General features: G+C 38.4%; 1 protein-coding gene across 42 annotated transcripts in view; it reads right to left on the bottom strand.

Moving 5' to 3' along the window:
* The window catches only part of PHKB (phosphorylase kinase regulatory subunit beta), a 218,842-nt gene that overhangs the window by 109,366 nt on the left and 92,109 nt on the right, over positions 1-17,367 (bottom strand). For all 42 annotated transcript variants that reach the window (XM_005608231.4, XM_005608232.4, XM_070261699.1 and 39 more), the window contains 3 exon segments: positions 6,139-6,196; positions 5,505-5,582; positions 2,920-3,078 (listed from right to left, as the gene is read on the bottom strand). In XM_005608231.4, the coding sequence (XP_005608288.3) occupies positions 2,920-3,078; positions 5,505-5,582; positions 6,139-6,196 (295 nt within the window).

Below are 17,367 nucleotides of genomic sequence, written 5' to 3'. Positions count from 1 at the left end.
GTCATACAGTATGTAAAGCTCTAATCTTTAATGATTTGGGATCTTACAGTAGTACCTAAATGAAGGTCATCACCTTGAATGTCTGAGGTACAGGGCAAGGAAAGTCAGTTGCATGTACATTGGAAAAAAAAGCTAAAATCTACAAGTCAGATATGTTTTAAAGCTAAACAACCGATCTGTTAGTTTCTCTTTTAAAAAATATTAAGTAAGAAAATACGTTAAAGTTAAGTAATGGCTTTGGGAAAGTTTTAGAGTAAAGTTATCATTAATCTTATGTTATCTCATATTTCTCTAGTTTTCTTAACCTCAAAAAAATCAGAATCCAAAGATCATGATTTTCAAACAACGTATATATGATAAATACTTTTATAGTTATTTTTGCAAAGAACTCAAAAAGTACACTGCTTTCTACAGACTGATCATTTCTTACATGGATAGTTTCTAAACTCCCAAATTTAAATAATAATTGATGATGTAACAAATGATCACTTTATTCTAAGACACGTCAAATGTTATATCTTAAAATATGTCTCTGGTTTAAAATAAACAAGTTTATAATTTATACACCTAATTTATAGCAAATACTGATTTTCTAAAAGTCTAAATTTTCCAAAGGAAAAGAAAAATAAATACTGTAATAATTAACTATTTTCTAAGAACACAATGGGTAGTTCAGGTCTTGGGCCAGGAAACAGCATATTGAGTCTTTTTGCTCTAACAATGGAATAAAAGCCACATAGTTCTGTTGTATAATTATTCACTAAGGCATACAAAGAACAAAATATTCTTAGTAGATTTCACTGGACACAAATTGGCCTGAATTAGTGAAAGACATATATTACAGAATATTTTTAAAAATTGAATGTTCTAATATTTTCACGTAACTCCAATTAACTGCCCACAAAATTACTGAGGCTTCTTTAATGAACAAATAAGACTTTGTCAGTAAATGTGGTGTGTGGACTCCTGATGAACATCCATAGAAGTTTGCAGGTTCTTGGGGCAAGTATACAATAGTTAAGAGTGAGTTGTTAACCAGATGACACAGCTAGGTCAGAGCGCTAACGAACACGCAGCCTCTCATTTTTCAGTGGGAGACAAGCATGTGGTCTCCTAGTTTGCAACACACCTTCTGCATGTTCTCTACTGCCTTTGCAGAAGGCTCAGCAGGGAAAAGAGAAACTGACTCTTTCTTTGAAGGCTCACTCTTCCAGAGATCAAGAAATGACCTACACTATTTCTGTTCATTCTGGTCTTAATATAAGAAAATGCTACCTACCACAAAATCTGTCTACACCGAATACATTTATTTTGGAATAAGGAAGGTCCAGTGCTTTTTTACCGATGGATATTGGTTCAGTCTTTTTCTTTTTTTGTTAAAGGTCAATTTGCTTATGTAGAGTATAGTCAATTCTGCATTCCCAATTCATCAGCCTTCTCAATTGTATCCAGAGGCTTTGTTCAAATAGCACTCTTTCTAGCTGTATCAACCTCAGGCTGAACATAGAGCAAAAAGCAAAATGAAGAAGGTTTAGATCTCAAATCCCATATCCCAGGTACCAGTTTTCAGCCTCAGAATCACAAAAAGAATTTCATTATGATCATTTGTAATTTCCAAGTGTAGTACGTAGGATTCTGATGTTAAAATTCTTGCCCTTAGATAGGTTAGCTAATCCTCTACTGTAATATGTTTTATTTAGCTATGAGTATCAACAAGCCTTTTTCGTATTCACGCTTAGTGAGATGGAAATAACATTCTAACCAGAGATAACCTCACCATCATGGCTTGATTCTAAGAAAACTACTTCATCTCATATTTTTGTCTTTTGGAAAATCTAAAAGCAAAATCTGTGTAAGTAACATCAACTCCTTATCAAAAAACTGTCCCTTTAAAGGAAGAACATTTTTCTAGAGTTTTTAAATTGGTATTAAGTTTATATGGAGACCCAGAAAATGCAGTTAGGCAAAGAGCAAATTGAAAACAGCATTAAGCTAATTTTCTCTTCTTTGGTTAGCTTCTATTTGCTCTTATATATCACCTGTGAAAGGCTTGAATTGGAAATCTGGAATTTGAAATATTCTTCCCTAATGGAATGTACAAAGAGAAACCCAAGATTACTACTCTTACAGCACAAACAAATTTGGCATTTATGCAGTACTAAGAACAACAAAGACAGTAACAGTATTTCACATAGTCAGCAATTCTTTTAGTGCAGGTACAGTATTTACAATCAGCCTGTTTCATAATCTTTTTGCCATAAAGGAATTCTGCCTCTAATAAGATAGACTTTTTGATGGAAATGCTAATAATATTTGAAATTTTAGCAAGGAATGGCCCAGGAAAATGCGTAATGCTTCTTTGTGTTCATTAAATTAGGCTTCGTTTCAATGAGTCCAAAGAGTACTTTTATTTGGCTGAAGTTTTAGGAGAAGCTGAAGAAAAATTCTTCAAAGAATTATGAATAATAGTCTCATTAAGGCTCTAGATAATTGAGTAAATTGCCAATATGTATTTATTGGAAAGAAGAAAACTTTGGGATAACTAATCTCTTTTGGCAAGTGGCTTACTAAAGCTATGACCAAACATGATTGTTACATTAAATCAGAATTTTACTACATTATATAAAAGTAAGTAAAGTTCCCACTGGCTTCTGCTAGAAACCTATCCACTAAGCTGAATGCAGCTCTCTAAATTATCAAAATGGTACCCACACCTATCTGACTTTCTTCCCAGAAACTGTCCATCATCATTCAGTGAAACAGACATGTTAATATACATTTACACACTAAGAAATTCTCCCAAGACCTCTTAACAACATGAAACACCACCCAAATCCAAGAAAAATGTCTGCAAAGACATATTTATTTCTAACGGTTTGATAACAAGAGAAAAAACTGTTCCCAATCTTTTCTACTTACCCAAGAGTTTTGCAATGATATAAAGGGCTTGTCCCCAAAGAAACAGTTTTCCATCACGCCCACAGTTGCTAGGAAATCGCTTTTGACTACCAGGGTTTCTTTTTTCAGATTCTACAAAATCAGCCGGGACATAATAGTACTTTGGTACAACAGGATAACCTATGGAGTTTAAAAATAAATATTTAAAATATAACAAATCAGTGTCCTTCCTGAATTTTCTCTTTGAGAAACTGCAATGATTAGAAAGCAAAGGGAAAGGTATGTAGCAGGTAACCAATTTGATAGACTATAGAAAATTGGATATTTTGCCTCCTTTCAGAAATTGCCAGTGCAAAATGTGGAAAAAGTTTCTTGACTTGAAAACACTAATTGGACAGCATATGCTATACTTTAGCCGACAATGTGTACATAATCTCCTTTAACAACATTTAATTTCAACAACTTTAAATGAATCAACAAATATACAGCATGCAAATATTTAGAGTCATTGAAGAAGCTATTTTTAAGACGATTAGTCTGTGGAAGCTTTGCAAAGGAGACACTGAGTAATCTTAAATGAAGAATTATAACCCTGAGCCATTGCTTAGAGCAAAGAAACCCTCATTTTAATCATTAAGCCCATTATCTACCATTCAATATCACTGAAGAGAACAAATCCATCTTCCCCTGTGAGCAACCTGTTTAAAAATATTACTTGGTAGGAACTAAAAATTATTATTTAAAGACTAGAATCTTTGTGGATGATATAAAGGGGGAAAAAAAACCCGACTCTAGTAGAGTGCTACAGAAGTCTTTTTGCAATATCAGCCCACAGTAAACTTAATTTTCCTAATAATATTTCACAGATTTCCCTAAAATTTGCTTCCTTCTTCATGCATCAATTGTGCTATCTGTGTCTAAAACTAGTAAAAAGGCCTATATTCACAGGGAATACTTTGAACACCACTCTCTGAATGCGATGAAGCCTAAAGTCTGGCACACTAAACTACCACCTCAATGCATTAATGATCTACCACTGAATACTGAAAGATCTCATTCAAGGGATTTCTATATCATATTCATCACAACATGCATTACACTACTTCCCACAGTGGAAAAGTAATTATTTAGAGTGTAAAGACATAACTGGTTTAAAAAATTAGTATTTATTTCAAATTCAATGTTTATCCATAAACATATCACTACTTTAACATTAAAAGTATTTTAAAGGGTGAGCACATAATGTGAAGTATTTACTCTAGGGTACTTGTGGAAAACCCTAAAGAATATTACAAACTTCACATGAGATAGGAATGGGCTCAGTGCTGTAACTGTTAGTGGATGGACTGTGTCCATAAGACCCTCCATTTTTTTTTTTTTTTAAAGATTTTATTTTTTCCTTTTTCTCCCCAAAGCCCCCCAGTACATAGTTGTATATTCTTCGTTGTGGGTCCTTCTAGTTGTAGCATGTGGGATGCTGCCTCAGCATGGTTTGATGAGCAGTGCCATGTCCGTGCCCAGGATTCGAACCAACGAAACACTGGGCCCCCTGCAGCGGAGCGCACAGACTTAACCACTCAGCCACGGGGCCAGCCCCAAGACCCTCCATTTTTACCAACACATAATAATTTTGTTGTTGTTGTTGTTGCTGAGGAAGATTAGCACTGAGCTAACATCTGTGCCAATCTTCTTCCACTGTTTATGTGGGTTGCCACCACAGCATGGCTGACGAGTAGTGCAGGTCTGTGCCTAGGATCCAAACCCACAAACTTGGACTGCCAAAGTGGAGTGCACCAAGCTTAACCACCATGACACGGGGCCAGCCCCAAGACATCATTTTTTAACTTTCAGATAAATGTTTTCAAAGCTGTTCACTCATGAGAAAATATTGTTATTTTATTAATATTTCCAAACCCAAAGATACTTGGAATTTCTCCTTTGGAATTCCTTTGATAACTGGTTTTCTAGTCATACAGAAAAATCAGTTATGTTCTTTTATGGGCCCTGCCAGTGTTTAACTGAAACCAACATCCTACTCATAAGACAGGGCCTTTTGACCATTTCTAAAATATTAAATCCATCCTCAAAGGATGACATTTTAGCTCACAGCTGATCTTCAAAATAAGATGCTAAAAGCCCTAGAGGCAGGTCCAGAAGGGAGGCCAGAAAGTTCTTGACCATGAGAGTCCCTTTAGGCTAAGGAGAGCCACTAGGTGACCCTCTGGAGGGGCAGCAGTCACCTGAACAAACCATTTCTGGTGAGCTGAATAGAAATCAGTCACTTTATATACCGTCACACTACACAGAGTGAAGAAGTTACATAGCAGCTAACGGAGGAAGAACCTCTGCCTATCTGCCAAACTATTTTGCAGTTACTATAGCCATGACCACTGAAACTCATCTCCACCCTTCTACTGCCTAATGAACTCCTTTTAGAAAAACAAATTTACGATGAAAAATTAACAATTATTCTAATTCATTCAAGATCCCACTCATTTTTTAAAATTTAATATAAACTGCTCTGTTTAAAAAGGAATCATTTACACATTTCAAAGGAACATGAAGGAAATACTAGTAGGAAGATTTTCTTGAGAAAACAACTGTACCTTCTGTGGTCTGATGGAGTACTGGAGTCAGAAGATCCTGATATTCCTTTACTTGCTTGGGATTGCCTCTGAAAACTCCTAAAATGTAAAATATAAAATCCAATAGTACCTGAGCTCAATAAGCAACATACAAATTTTACCATAGGAAAGTCTATTAGCCCAGTTATAATTATTTTGGTAATTTTCTACGTAAAAGATAAAAATAAAATGGAAAAAGGTAACACAAATGTGTGTGATATTTTTTCAGGAAATCGATTTTACAAGGTCATGTCAGCATTTAGAATCGAAAACTGAATTTTAGTCAAAATTTCTCTATTCTTAAGTGTAAATGTTATGGATATTCATAATGCTATGGATTACAGTATTCATGATTTCTATTCATAGAAAAATTCTTTGCAAATGTGAAAATATATTTGTATTATTTTTTAAATACTTAAAGTTTTTAAAAATTCTTCTATATTAAATGATTTAATATTCACTCGGAAAGCAGAAGAGCAGCATAGGAAAATGCAGAGCAGTTAACATCACGGTAGTGCAGTCTATTTTGCTAGCTGAAAGGAGCCATATTTCATTTCTCTCTTCTTTAAACCACTTATATCCTATAGCTTAAATTTCAGGAGAAAAGCTCACTTACCATCAATCATCATGTAAAGGAAAAATATGGGAAATTCACATTCAATGCCATCAAATAGCTAAAACAGAAAATAAAATATTGAAAAGTTCACTAACAGAACAATTAGTACAATTATATGACTTAGAACAATTATATTTAGGATGTACATAAAAGATTCATTTATAGTAATAACAAAATTGGACTGATTTACCAGAATTTTCCTTATTCTTTTTTCAAAAACTTTCTCAGAACTCATTCGAATGCTCATTCATTTAATCCGTCACACAGTAGTTATTCATTCAATAAGCATTTACTAAGTACTTAGCAATACCTAGCACCAACCAGACAGAGGGCTAAAAAGACAAGAGAACCTGCCCACAAAGGCTCACAGCCTAGCGGGGAGGCAGGCACGTAAACGAACAACTGCAGCACCTGATGAAATCTATACACACAGCATATCAGAAACACAGGGAAGGAAGGACCCGAGTCTGCCTAGGGGGTCAGGAAGGGTTTATAGGCCAGGAGATGCTTTAACTAATGCTTGACGGATTTCTCTATGGAGATGAGCTAAGGAAACTCTACACAGAGAAAGCAACTACAGTATAAACTACAGATGTATGGAAGCACAAAGTTTCTTAAAGAAACTACCAACAATTCAGTATTTCTGGAACAAGCAAGGAAGAAATAGTGGAAGCTGAAGCCCAACAGTAGGCCAGGCCAGCCAGATCAGGAAGAGCCTGGGAGGGCACGCTAAGAGACTAAGACACTGATTTGGAAGCAACAGGGAACCACAGTTGAATACTCAGCAGGATCAGATTTACTCATTAGATTTACTTGCTAGATGGACAGTTTACTGAAGAGACTTTTAGGGCAAGAGATGAGACCATTTGGAAGGCTGCTGGGAATAATCTAAAGAGAAAAGATGATAGCCTAACCAAGGCTTTTCAACTTCAGCACTTATTGATTATTTTGGGCCAAAAACTTCTTTGTTATAGGGGCTATCCTGTGCATTGCAGGATGTTTAGTAGAATCCCTGGCCTCTACCTTCCAGATGCCAGTAGCACCCACCACATGGTGACAATGCAAATGACTGCAGATATTGTCAAAGGTCCCCTGGGGACAGTTCTTGGTTATGAATCGTTAGCCTAAACCAAGGCATTAATAGAGAGGAAAGCTAAATCTGTCAGCCCTGGGGAATGATAAATAGAGTTGAGTGAGAGTGAAGCACCTAGGATGACTCTCAGGACTGGGACTTGGGAAGAAGGGTAGGAGATGAACATAAGCAGACTGCAAGGCATCCAAGTGAGGATGTCCGAAAGGCAGTTGGATTCATGGTAGGGCACTCAGGGGGAGAAGCATGAGTTAGGGATAGAAACACTAGGGTTAACAGTGACAGCTGAAGCTATGACTGTGTGAATAGCAGAAGAGAACTGAGGATGGAACCCAGGAGAAGAGTAATATTTAAGAGGTGGAAGAAAAGGAACCTGCAAAGGAGACTAACAAAGACAGTGAGAGAAGTAAGCAGAGAGTCAGGAAGAGAACTGGGTCACAGAAAACGTTTCAAGAAAGAGAACTCAGTTAAGACACTCAAATGCCAAAGAAATAAGTGAAATAAGGTCAGAAAAGCATCCAGGGTGACCAGTGACCTACACTGACTGAAGCCAGCACAGCTACCAGAAGTACTGGGGAGAGGAGCAGGGTTATAAAGTGAAGAGTAAGCAGGAGGCCAACAAGGCACTACACCAAGAATAGACCATGCTTTTCAGAAGTGTAGCCACAAAGACGGAGGCAATGGGAGGCAGAAAGAGGTGAGGGTTGAGGGAGGGTTTTTGTTGGTGTTTATTTTTCTTAATTTTTTTCATTGTAGTCATAATAGTTTATAACACTGTGAAATTTCAGTTGTACATTATTATTTGTCAAACACCATAAAAATGTGCCCCTTCACCCCTTGTCCCCATCCCCCACCTCCTTTCCCCATGGTAACCACTAAATTGTTCTCTTTGTCCATAAGTTTATCTTCCATAAATGAGTGAAATCATATGGTGTTTGCCCTTCTCCCTCTGGCTTATTTAGCTGAACATAATACTCTCAAGGTCCATCAATGTGGTTGCAAATGGAATGATTTTTCTTTTTTTATGGCTGAGTGGTATTCCATTGTATATATATACCAGATCTTTTTTATCCAATCATCAGTCAATGGGCACTTGGGCTGTTTCCACAACTTGTGTATAGTGAACAATGCTGCGATGAACATAGTGCACAAGTCTCTTTGAATTGTTGATTTCAAGTTCTTTAGAATACCCAGTAGTGGGATAGCTGGGTCATATGGTATTTCTATTTTTAATTTTTTGAGAAATCTGTATACTGTTTTCCATAGTGAGTACAACAGTTTGCATTTCCACCAGCAGTGGATGAGGGTTCCTTTTTCTCCACAACCTCTCCGACGTTTGTTATTTTTTGTCTTGGTGATTATAGCCATTTTAATGGACGTAAGGTGATATCTAAGTGCAGTTTTGATCTGCATTTCCCTGGTGATTAGTGATGTTGAACATCTTTTCATGTGCCTATGGGCCATCTGCATTTGTTCTTTGGAAAAATGTCTGTTCATATCCTCTGCCCATTTTTTGACTGGGTTCTTTGTTTTTTTGTTGTTGAGTTGTATGAGTTCTTTATATATTATGCAGATTGACCCCTTATCAGATACATGATTTGCAAATATTTTCTCCCAGTTGGTGGGTTGTCTTTTCATTTTGTTCTTGGTTTCCCCTGCCTTGCAGAAGCTCTTTAGTCTGATGAAGTCCCACTTGTTTACTTTTTCTTTTGTTTCCCTTGTCCGAGTAGACATGGTATTCAAAAAGGTCCTTTTAAGCCTGATGTCAAAGAGTGTACTGTCTATATTTTCTTGCAGAAGCTTTATGGTTTCAGGTCTTACCTTCAAGTCTTTGGTCCATTTTAAGTCTATTTTTCTGTATGGCAAAAGATAATGGTCTACTTTCATTCTTTTGCATGTGTCTGTCCAGTTTTCCCAGCACCATTTATTGAAGAGGCTTTCCTTTCTCCATTGTATGTTCTTGGCTCTTCTGTCGAAGATGAGCTGTCCATAGATGTGTGGTTTTATTTCTGGGCTTACAATTCTGTTCCACTGATCTGTGTGCCTGTTTTTATATACCAGTACTGTGCTGCTTTGATTACTATAGCTTTGTGATATATTTTGGAGTCAGGGATTGTGATGGGTCCAGGTTTATTCTTGTTTCTCAGGATTGCTTTGGCTATTTGGGGTCTTTTTTGGCCCTATATGAATTTTAAGATTCTTTGTTCTATTTCTTAGAAGAACGTCAATGGGGTTGCACTGAATCTTTAGATTGCTTTAGGTAGTATGAAGATTTTAACTATGTTTATTCTTCCAATCCATGTGCATGCACTATCTTTCCATTTCTTTATGTCATTATCGATTTCTATCAGTAATGTCTTATAGTTTCCCTTGTATAGGTCTTTCACCTCCTTGGATAAACTTATTCCTAGATATTTTATTCTTTTTGTTGCAATTGTAAATGGGATTGTATTCTTGGGTTCCAGTTCTGTTGGTTCATTATTAGAGTATAGAAACACCACTGATTTTTGTAAGTTGACTTTGTACCCTGCAACTTTGCTGTAGTTGTTGATTATTCCTAATAGTTTTCTGATGGATTCTTTAGAGTTTTCTATATATAAAATCATGTCATCTGCAAACAGAGAGTGTTTCACTTCTTCAGTGCATACTAGGATTCCTTTTATTTCTTTTTCTTGCCTAATTGCTCTGACCAAAACCTCTAGTACTATGTTGAATAAGAGTGGAGTGGGCACTGTTGTCTTGTTCCTGTTCCCAGAAGGATGGCTTTCAGTTTTTCCCCATTGAGTATCATGTTGGCTATGGGTTTGTCATATGTGGCCTTTTTCATGTTGAGGTACTTCTATATCTATTTGAGAGTTTTTATCATGAATGTATGTTGGATCTCGTCAAATGCTTTCTCTATGTCTGTTGAGATTATCATGTGCTTTTTGTTCGTCATTTTGTTAATGTGGTGTATAACATTGATTGGTTTGCAGATGTTGAACAACGCCTGTGTCCCTGGTATGAATCCCACTTGATGTATGATCATTTTAATGTATTGCTGTATTCGGTTTGCCAACATTTTGTTGAGGATTTTTGCATATATGTTCATCAGCAATATTGGCCTCTAGTTTTCCTTCTTTGTGTTGTCCTTGTCTGGCTTTCATATCAGGGTGATGCTGGACTCATAGAATGTGTTGGGAAGCATTCCACATTCCCCAATTGTCTGGAATAGTTTGAGAAGGATAGGTAACAAATCTTTGAATGTTTGGTAGAATTCTCCAGAGAAGTCATCTGGTCCTGGACTTTTACTTGTTGGGACATTTTTGATTACTGTTTCAATCTCTTTCCTTGTGATTGGTCTATTCAGATTCTCTATTTCTCCTTGATTCAGTTTTGGGAGATTGTAAGAGTCTAACGGTTTATCCATTTGTTCTAGATTGTCCAGTTTGTTAGCATATAGTTTTTCATAATATTCTCCTATAATCTTTCATTCTGTGGTATTGATTCTAATTTCTCCTCTTTCATTTCTAATTTTATTTATTTAAGCCTTCTCTCTTTTTTTATTAGTGAGTCTAGCAAAGGGTTTGTCAATTTTGTTTATCCTCTCAAAGAACCAGTTCCTTGTTTCATCGATCCTTTTTGCAGTCTTTTTTGTTTCAATTTCATTTATTTCTGCTCTAATTTTTATTGCTTCCCTCCTGCTGAGTTTGAGCTTTGTTTGTTCTGCTTTTTCGAATTCTGTTAGATGTAGTTTAAGATTGTTTATTTGAGCTTTATCTTGTTAATGTGAGCCTGTATTGGAATAAACTACGCTCTTGGGATTGCTTTTGCTGCATCCCATATGAGTTGGTACTATGTGTTTTCATTTTCATTGGTCTCCAGATATTTTTTCATTTCTCCTTTAATTTCTTCGATGACCCATTGGTTGTTCAGTAGCATATTGTTTAGTCTCCACATTTTTGTTCCTTTCCCAGCATTTTTCTTGTAGTTGATTTCTAGTTTCATAGCACTATGGTCAGAAAAGATAGTAGATATGATTTCTATCTTCTTAAATTTATTGAGGATTGCCTTGTTTCCCAACATATGGTCTATCTTTAAGAATGATCCATGTGCGCTTGAGAAGAATGCATATTCTGCTGTTTTTGGATGGAGTCTTCTATATCTATCTATTAAGCTCATCTGGTCTAGTTATTCATTTAATTTCCCCTATTTCCTTGTTGACTTTCTGTCTGGATGATCTATCCATTGATGTAAGTGTGGTGTTGAGGTCCCCTACTATTATTGTGTTGTTATTAATAGCTCCTTTTAGGTTTGTTAATAGTTGCTTTATGTACTTTGCTGCTCCTGTGTTGGGTGCACATATATTTATAAGTTTTATGTCTTGGTGGAATATCCCTTTTATCATTATAAACTGCCCCTCTTTGTCTCTCTTTACTCGTTTTATCTTGAAGTCTACTTTGTCTGATATAAGTATGGCAACATCTGCTTTCTTTTGTTTGCCATTAGCGTAAAGTATCATCTTCCATCCCTTCATTCTAAGCCCATGTTTGTCTTTGGAGCCGAGATGTATTTCCTGGAGGCAGCATATTGTTGAGTCTTGTTCTTTAATCCATCCCACCACTCTGTGCTTTTTGGAGAATTCAACCCATTTACATTTAGAGTGATTATCGATATATGAGGGCTTAATACTGCCATCTCATCCCTCATTTTCTGGTACTTCTGCATTTCCTTTGTTTCTCGTCTCATGCATTTTGTACTACCAATTTGATTAGGTAGTTTTCTACGTTGGTTTTCATGATTTTCTCCTTGTTTATCATATATGTCTCTGTTCTAATTATTTGTTTAGTGGTTACCATTAGGTTTATATAAAAAATCTCATAGATGTGATAGTCCATTTTCTGATAGCCTCTTATTTCCTTAGACGATACTGATCCTATCACTTACCTCTTCCCCTTCTAAGTTATTTTTGTCATATCTTATTCCATCTTGTGTTGTGAGTTTGTGGTTAAAATGACGAACTTATTTTTATTTTGGTGTTTTCCTTCTCTTTATCCTTAATGTTAAAATTAAGTATTTACTAACCTGATCTGAGAGACAGCTGCCATTTTCTGATTATTGCCTACCTATTCATCTCCTTGCTCAGGGTTTTGTAACTCCTTTCATATTTTTTTTTTTTTCAGGTATGAGAGCCTTCTTGAGGTTTTCTTGTAGGGGAGTGTCTTGTGATGATGAAGTCTCTTAGGTTTTATTTATCTGAGAAAGTTTTTATTTCTTTGTCACATCTGAAGGCTATTTTCGCTGAATAGAGTATTCTTGGCTGAAAGTATTTGTCTTTCAGAATTTTCAATATATCATCCCACTGTCTCCTAGCCTGTAAGGTTTCTCCTGAGAAATATGCTGAGAGTCTGATAGGGGTTCAGTTGTAAGTTATTTTCTTCTCCCTTGCTGACCTTAGTATTTTTTCTTTGTCATTGACTTTTGCCAGCTTTACCACTATATGCCTTGCAGTAGGTCTTTTTACACTGATGTAATTAGGAGATCTATTGGCTTTGTTCACTTGTATTTCCAGCTCTTTCCCCAGGTTTGTGACATCCTCAGCTATTATTTCTTTGAACAAGGTTTCTGCTCCATTCTCCTTCTCTTGGCCATCTGAAATACCTATAATCCTTATGTTTCATTTCCTAATTAAGTGAGATATTTCTCTGAGACTTTCTTCATTTGTTTTTAGTCTTAGTTCTCTCTTCTCCTCCATCAGAAGCATTTCTTTATTACTGTTCTCTATGTTGCTAATTCTGTCCTCCATACCGTCAGCTCTGTTGTTTAGAGAATCCAGAATTTTCTTTATCTCATCCATTGCATTTTTCATCTCCAAACAATTCTGACTGGTTCTTCTTTATACTTTCAATTGCTTTTGTGAAGAAGCTCTAAAATTCGTTAATTTGTCTTTCTGTGTTTTCTTGTAACTCACTGAGCTTTATTATGACAGATGTTTTGAATTCTTTGTCATTTAGGTTATGAGTTGCTGTGCCTTCAGGGCTGGTTTCTGGGTAACTGTCACTTTTCTTCTGGTCTGGAGATTTAATATACTTTTTCATACTGCTTGATGGCGTAGTTTTTTTCCTTCCACATAGTTATTATCTGGTTGCAGCTGCCATGTGCTGCAAAGGAGTGGGGATCAGGCGCTGTGTATTCTGGGCCTAGCATGATCCATGGTTCCTCAGCTCAAGCCGCTGACTCCTTTTCTTTCCAGGCACAGGGATGGGTGCTTTCTTTCACCTGTGCTTCCCCAGGCCTCTGCTTTTCTCTCTGTATGGACCTCTGGGTGATCGAAAGGCTGCAGTGCTGGGAAGGGGAAGGGGCACCTTCTTACACCTGTGTGCCTCCTGCAGCCACTTCCTCTCTCTCTGTGGAGTGCGCTGGGTGGTCAGAGGACTCCACCAGTTGCCACCCCTCTCTCCACGCCATGCTCTCGGTGATCCCGGGGCTCCACCAGTTGCCACCTCTCTATTCGCACAGTGCTTTCGGCAATCACATGGCTGCCCATCTCCCCAGCCAGCAACTCTCTCTCTGTGTTGTGCTCTGAGTGATTGCGGGGCTGCAGTGACAGGCAGAAACGGGGTATCTTTCTTCATCTGCACACCTCCCCCAGCTGCAGCCCCTCTCTCTGTGTTGTGCTCTGAGTGATTGCGGGGCTGCAGTGACAGGCAGAAACGGGGTATCTTTCTTCATCTGCACACCTCCCCCAGCTGCAGCCCCTCTCTCTGTGTTGTGCTCTGGGTGATTTGGGGGCCAGAGTGCCAGGCACAGAAGGACCGCTTTTTCTCGCTTGTGCACCTCCCCCAGCTGCTGCCTCTCTCTCTCCATGGAGTTCCTGCCAACAAGTTTCCACTTCCCCCAGAGGATCTAGTCACACCACCTTCAGACATATGGCTGCTTGGGTCTCTCAGACATCTTTGGTGTTGTGTGAATGTCCTCTGTTGGTGTATGAATGTCCTTTTAGTTGTATTTTAGGGGGGGAGAGTTCAGCCTGCCATGATGCTCATGTCACTCAAAACTTGTTTGTTTTTTTAAGGATGAACATCAATGTGTTTCCGAGAAGTAAAAGCAGCTGATTTGAGTTGGGGAAGCAAAACAGAGGGAAAGAAGAAGTGGGGAAGATATGGAGAAAAAAAGAAAGAGATAAAAATAGACATCCATCTATCAGGGAAGAAAAAAATGATACAGCAAGAGTCCTAGGAAGTAAAAGAGAACAGGATGGGGTGTACTTATCGAGGGTTAGGCTTAGAATGAAGAACAGACAGCAACTTCTGTGAGGCAAGAGAGATGGAGGTAAGTATGGATGAAGGATAGATGCAGTAGATGAAGCCAAACAGGAATGAAAGGCTATCAAGTAGAAAGTAAGAAGTCAAGTCTGGGAACTTGAGGACAAATGGAAAAAAGTCAGAAAAGCTTGTAAGAGGAGTCCCTGGCAGAGTCACATAACAGAACTAACAACAGTGAAAGCAAGGATGAGGACTGAACCAAGATGGATGTCCTAAATCTGGGGTGGCATCAGTTCACACTGCTTGTGACTTTCCTCAGTGCTGCTCCGGTGCAGAAATACAGAAAGTCTACTGGACTTACATAAAGTTGAAAGTATATAGGGTTGTAATTACAGGAGATCCAGTTCAAATATAAGTGCTATAAATCAGCACAGGAAATGGATTATATACAAAAGAAACATCTGAAGGTGTTTAAGAGATAAATGGATCTTTTGGCCCAATCTAAGAGACTGTTATAAAGTTTCAAAGATGCCCATAATAAAATGGCTCCTAATGCTCTGAAATGATAGTCAGTTGTCAAATTAAATAAAATGATAAATAGCATGTCTCATTGTCCTGGAAAAGTAAGTGTATATTAAATTTTAAAGGAGTATTTAATTGTCAAACAAATAACAAGGTACAATGTTGCCTAGACATTTTTTATACATAGATTCATGGGATTCAACCTATCTACAGTGAGTGAGTCAAAATTATAACATAGATTACAAAAATAAATTTTCAATCTACCCCACTAAAGCAAAATCTTCAGCAATGTGGATGGATGCTTACCTTTTTTGGGGAGTGTTATCGTTTTTTCGATAGCTTAAAAACATCAGATATAGAGTGATGTCAGCAACATGGCAGAGTGATCAGTTTTCTCTGTCTCTCCCCTTTCGAACTACAAACATTCATCGGTCAACAAAGGATATCCACAGAGCATCTCAGGACGCCTGAGTGACCTGTGCTGCTATACATGGGAAGGTGGACGGACTTCCCCCCAGGAGGACGTGGAGATAGGTGAAAACTCTCCGACCCCCAGACAGCATAGTAACTGCAAGCAACTTTCTACCAGCGGACATGCTCATAGCATTGCCACGGCACCAAGGGCAGGCGTGTGCATGCATCGGAGAAGCAATGGTGGAAACAGGTGACTACAGACCTACCTAAGCCCCCCACGATTGCCCCTTAGCCCAGTGGGAAAATCCACGGTCCCACAGCAGCCGCAGGGAAAGCATCTACTCGACATTAGCAGAGAGGCCCTGCTCAGCATTCAGAACACTGGGAAGGCCCGGGACAGGAGAAGCCCTGCCCAGCACAGAAACCTGGCGGCTGCATCTAACACACAAACTCCTGCTGTGGCTCAGAGGGGGCAAGGGAGACCCAGAGAGACCACGTGAGTGGGCAGCAGCAAGTTGGAGCCCCAGCGAGCCTGCTCCGTGGTACAGGGTGAAAATCCACAGTCCCATAGAAGCTGCAGTGAAAGCCTCTGTGCAGCGTTAGTGGAAAGGCCCCACCTGGCAATCACAAGGCTGGAAGGCCCTGAGGCAGAAGTAGCACAGCTGGGTGAGCTAACCACAGACTGCAGTAGATACCCATAGCTCTGCTGTGGCCCATAGGGGACAAGTGAGATCTTGCAGGCCCTGATTGTGACAGAGCTGCGAGTCTAGCTGAACCTGCTCCCGGCCACTGTGAAAGCCCATAACACCGCTGCAGACCCTAAGGAGGTAGCACATCTAGGTGGTCTGTGACAGGAGGCACCAACAAACTGAGGCTCCCCTGCGACTGTCCCCACAGCTGATGAGAGACCCCACAGGGCCACTGTGACCACAAGGAGGGGCCCAGGTCCGGTCAGCAATTAGAAGGTGCAGCCCTTCCACTCAAGTAGAAGCAAGGGGAAGCAGTAACTAAACTCTATCTCTATGCGGAGACACAAATCAACGCCATCTAGCAGTATGAAAAAATATATTAAATCTCCAGAACAGAAGGAAAATGACAAGTACCCAGCAAACAATCCCAAAGACACTGAAATCCATAACCTAAACAACAATGAATTCAAAATGGCCATCATTAAAAACTCAGTGAGTTAAAAAAGAATACAAATACACAACTCAACCAGTTCAGAAGCTATGTCACAAGAGATCTTGATAGTATAGAGAATAACTAAAAAGAAATATTGGAAATGAAGAACACAATGGAGGAGATTAAGAAAAATCTGGACTCTCTGAACAGTAGGGTAGATACTATGGAAGAAAAAATTAGCAATTTGGAGGATAAGAATATAGAAATGCTGCAGATGGAGGAGGAGAGAGAACTACGAATAAAAAGAAATGAAGAAACTCTCCAAGGAATATCCGACTCAATTAGGAAATGCAACATAAAGATTATAGTTATCCCATGGGGAGAAGAGAAGGAGAAGGGGGCAGAAAGCCTGTTCAAAGAAATAATGGCTGAGAACTTCCCAAACCTGGGGAGAGAGACAGAACTACATGTGACAGAAGCTAAGAGATCTCCAAGCTTTGTCAATGTAAAAAGACCAACCCCAAGGTATATAGTAGTGAAGCTTGCAAAAGTCAATGACAAAGAGAAAATAAGGGTAGCAAGGCAGAAGAAAATAACCTACAAAGGAAGCTCCATAATGATGTCACCAGATTTCTCAGCAGATACCTTACCGGCTAGAAGAGAGTGGAATGTTATATTCAAAACTCTGAAGGAGAAAAACGTGCAGCCAAGAATACTCTATCCAGCGAAAATATCCTTCAATATGATGGAGAAATAAAAACTGTCCCAGATAAACAAAAGTTAAGGGAGTTCATTGCCACAAGAGATTCCCTACAAGAAATGCTCAGGAAGACCCTC

The sequence above is a fragment of the Equus caballus genome, chromosome 3, assembly GCF_041296265.1.
Source record: "Equus caballus isolate H_3958 breed thoroughbred chromosome 3, TB-T2T, whole genome shotgun sequence".
NCBI classification, from domain to species: Eukaryota; Metazoa; Chordata; class Mammalia; order Perissodactyla; family Equidae; genus Equus; species Equus caballus.
Note: the sequence above shows the minus strand (reverse complement) of the source record. Positions and strands in the feature narration are given on the sequence as shown.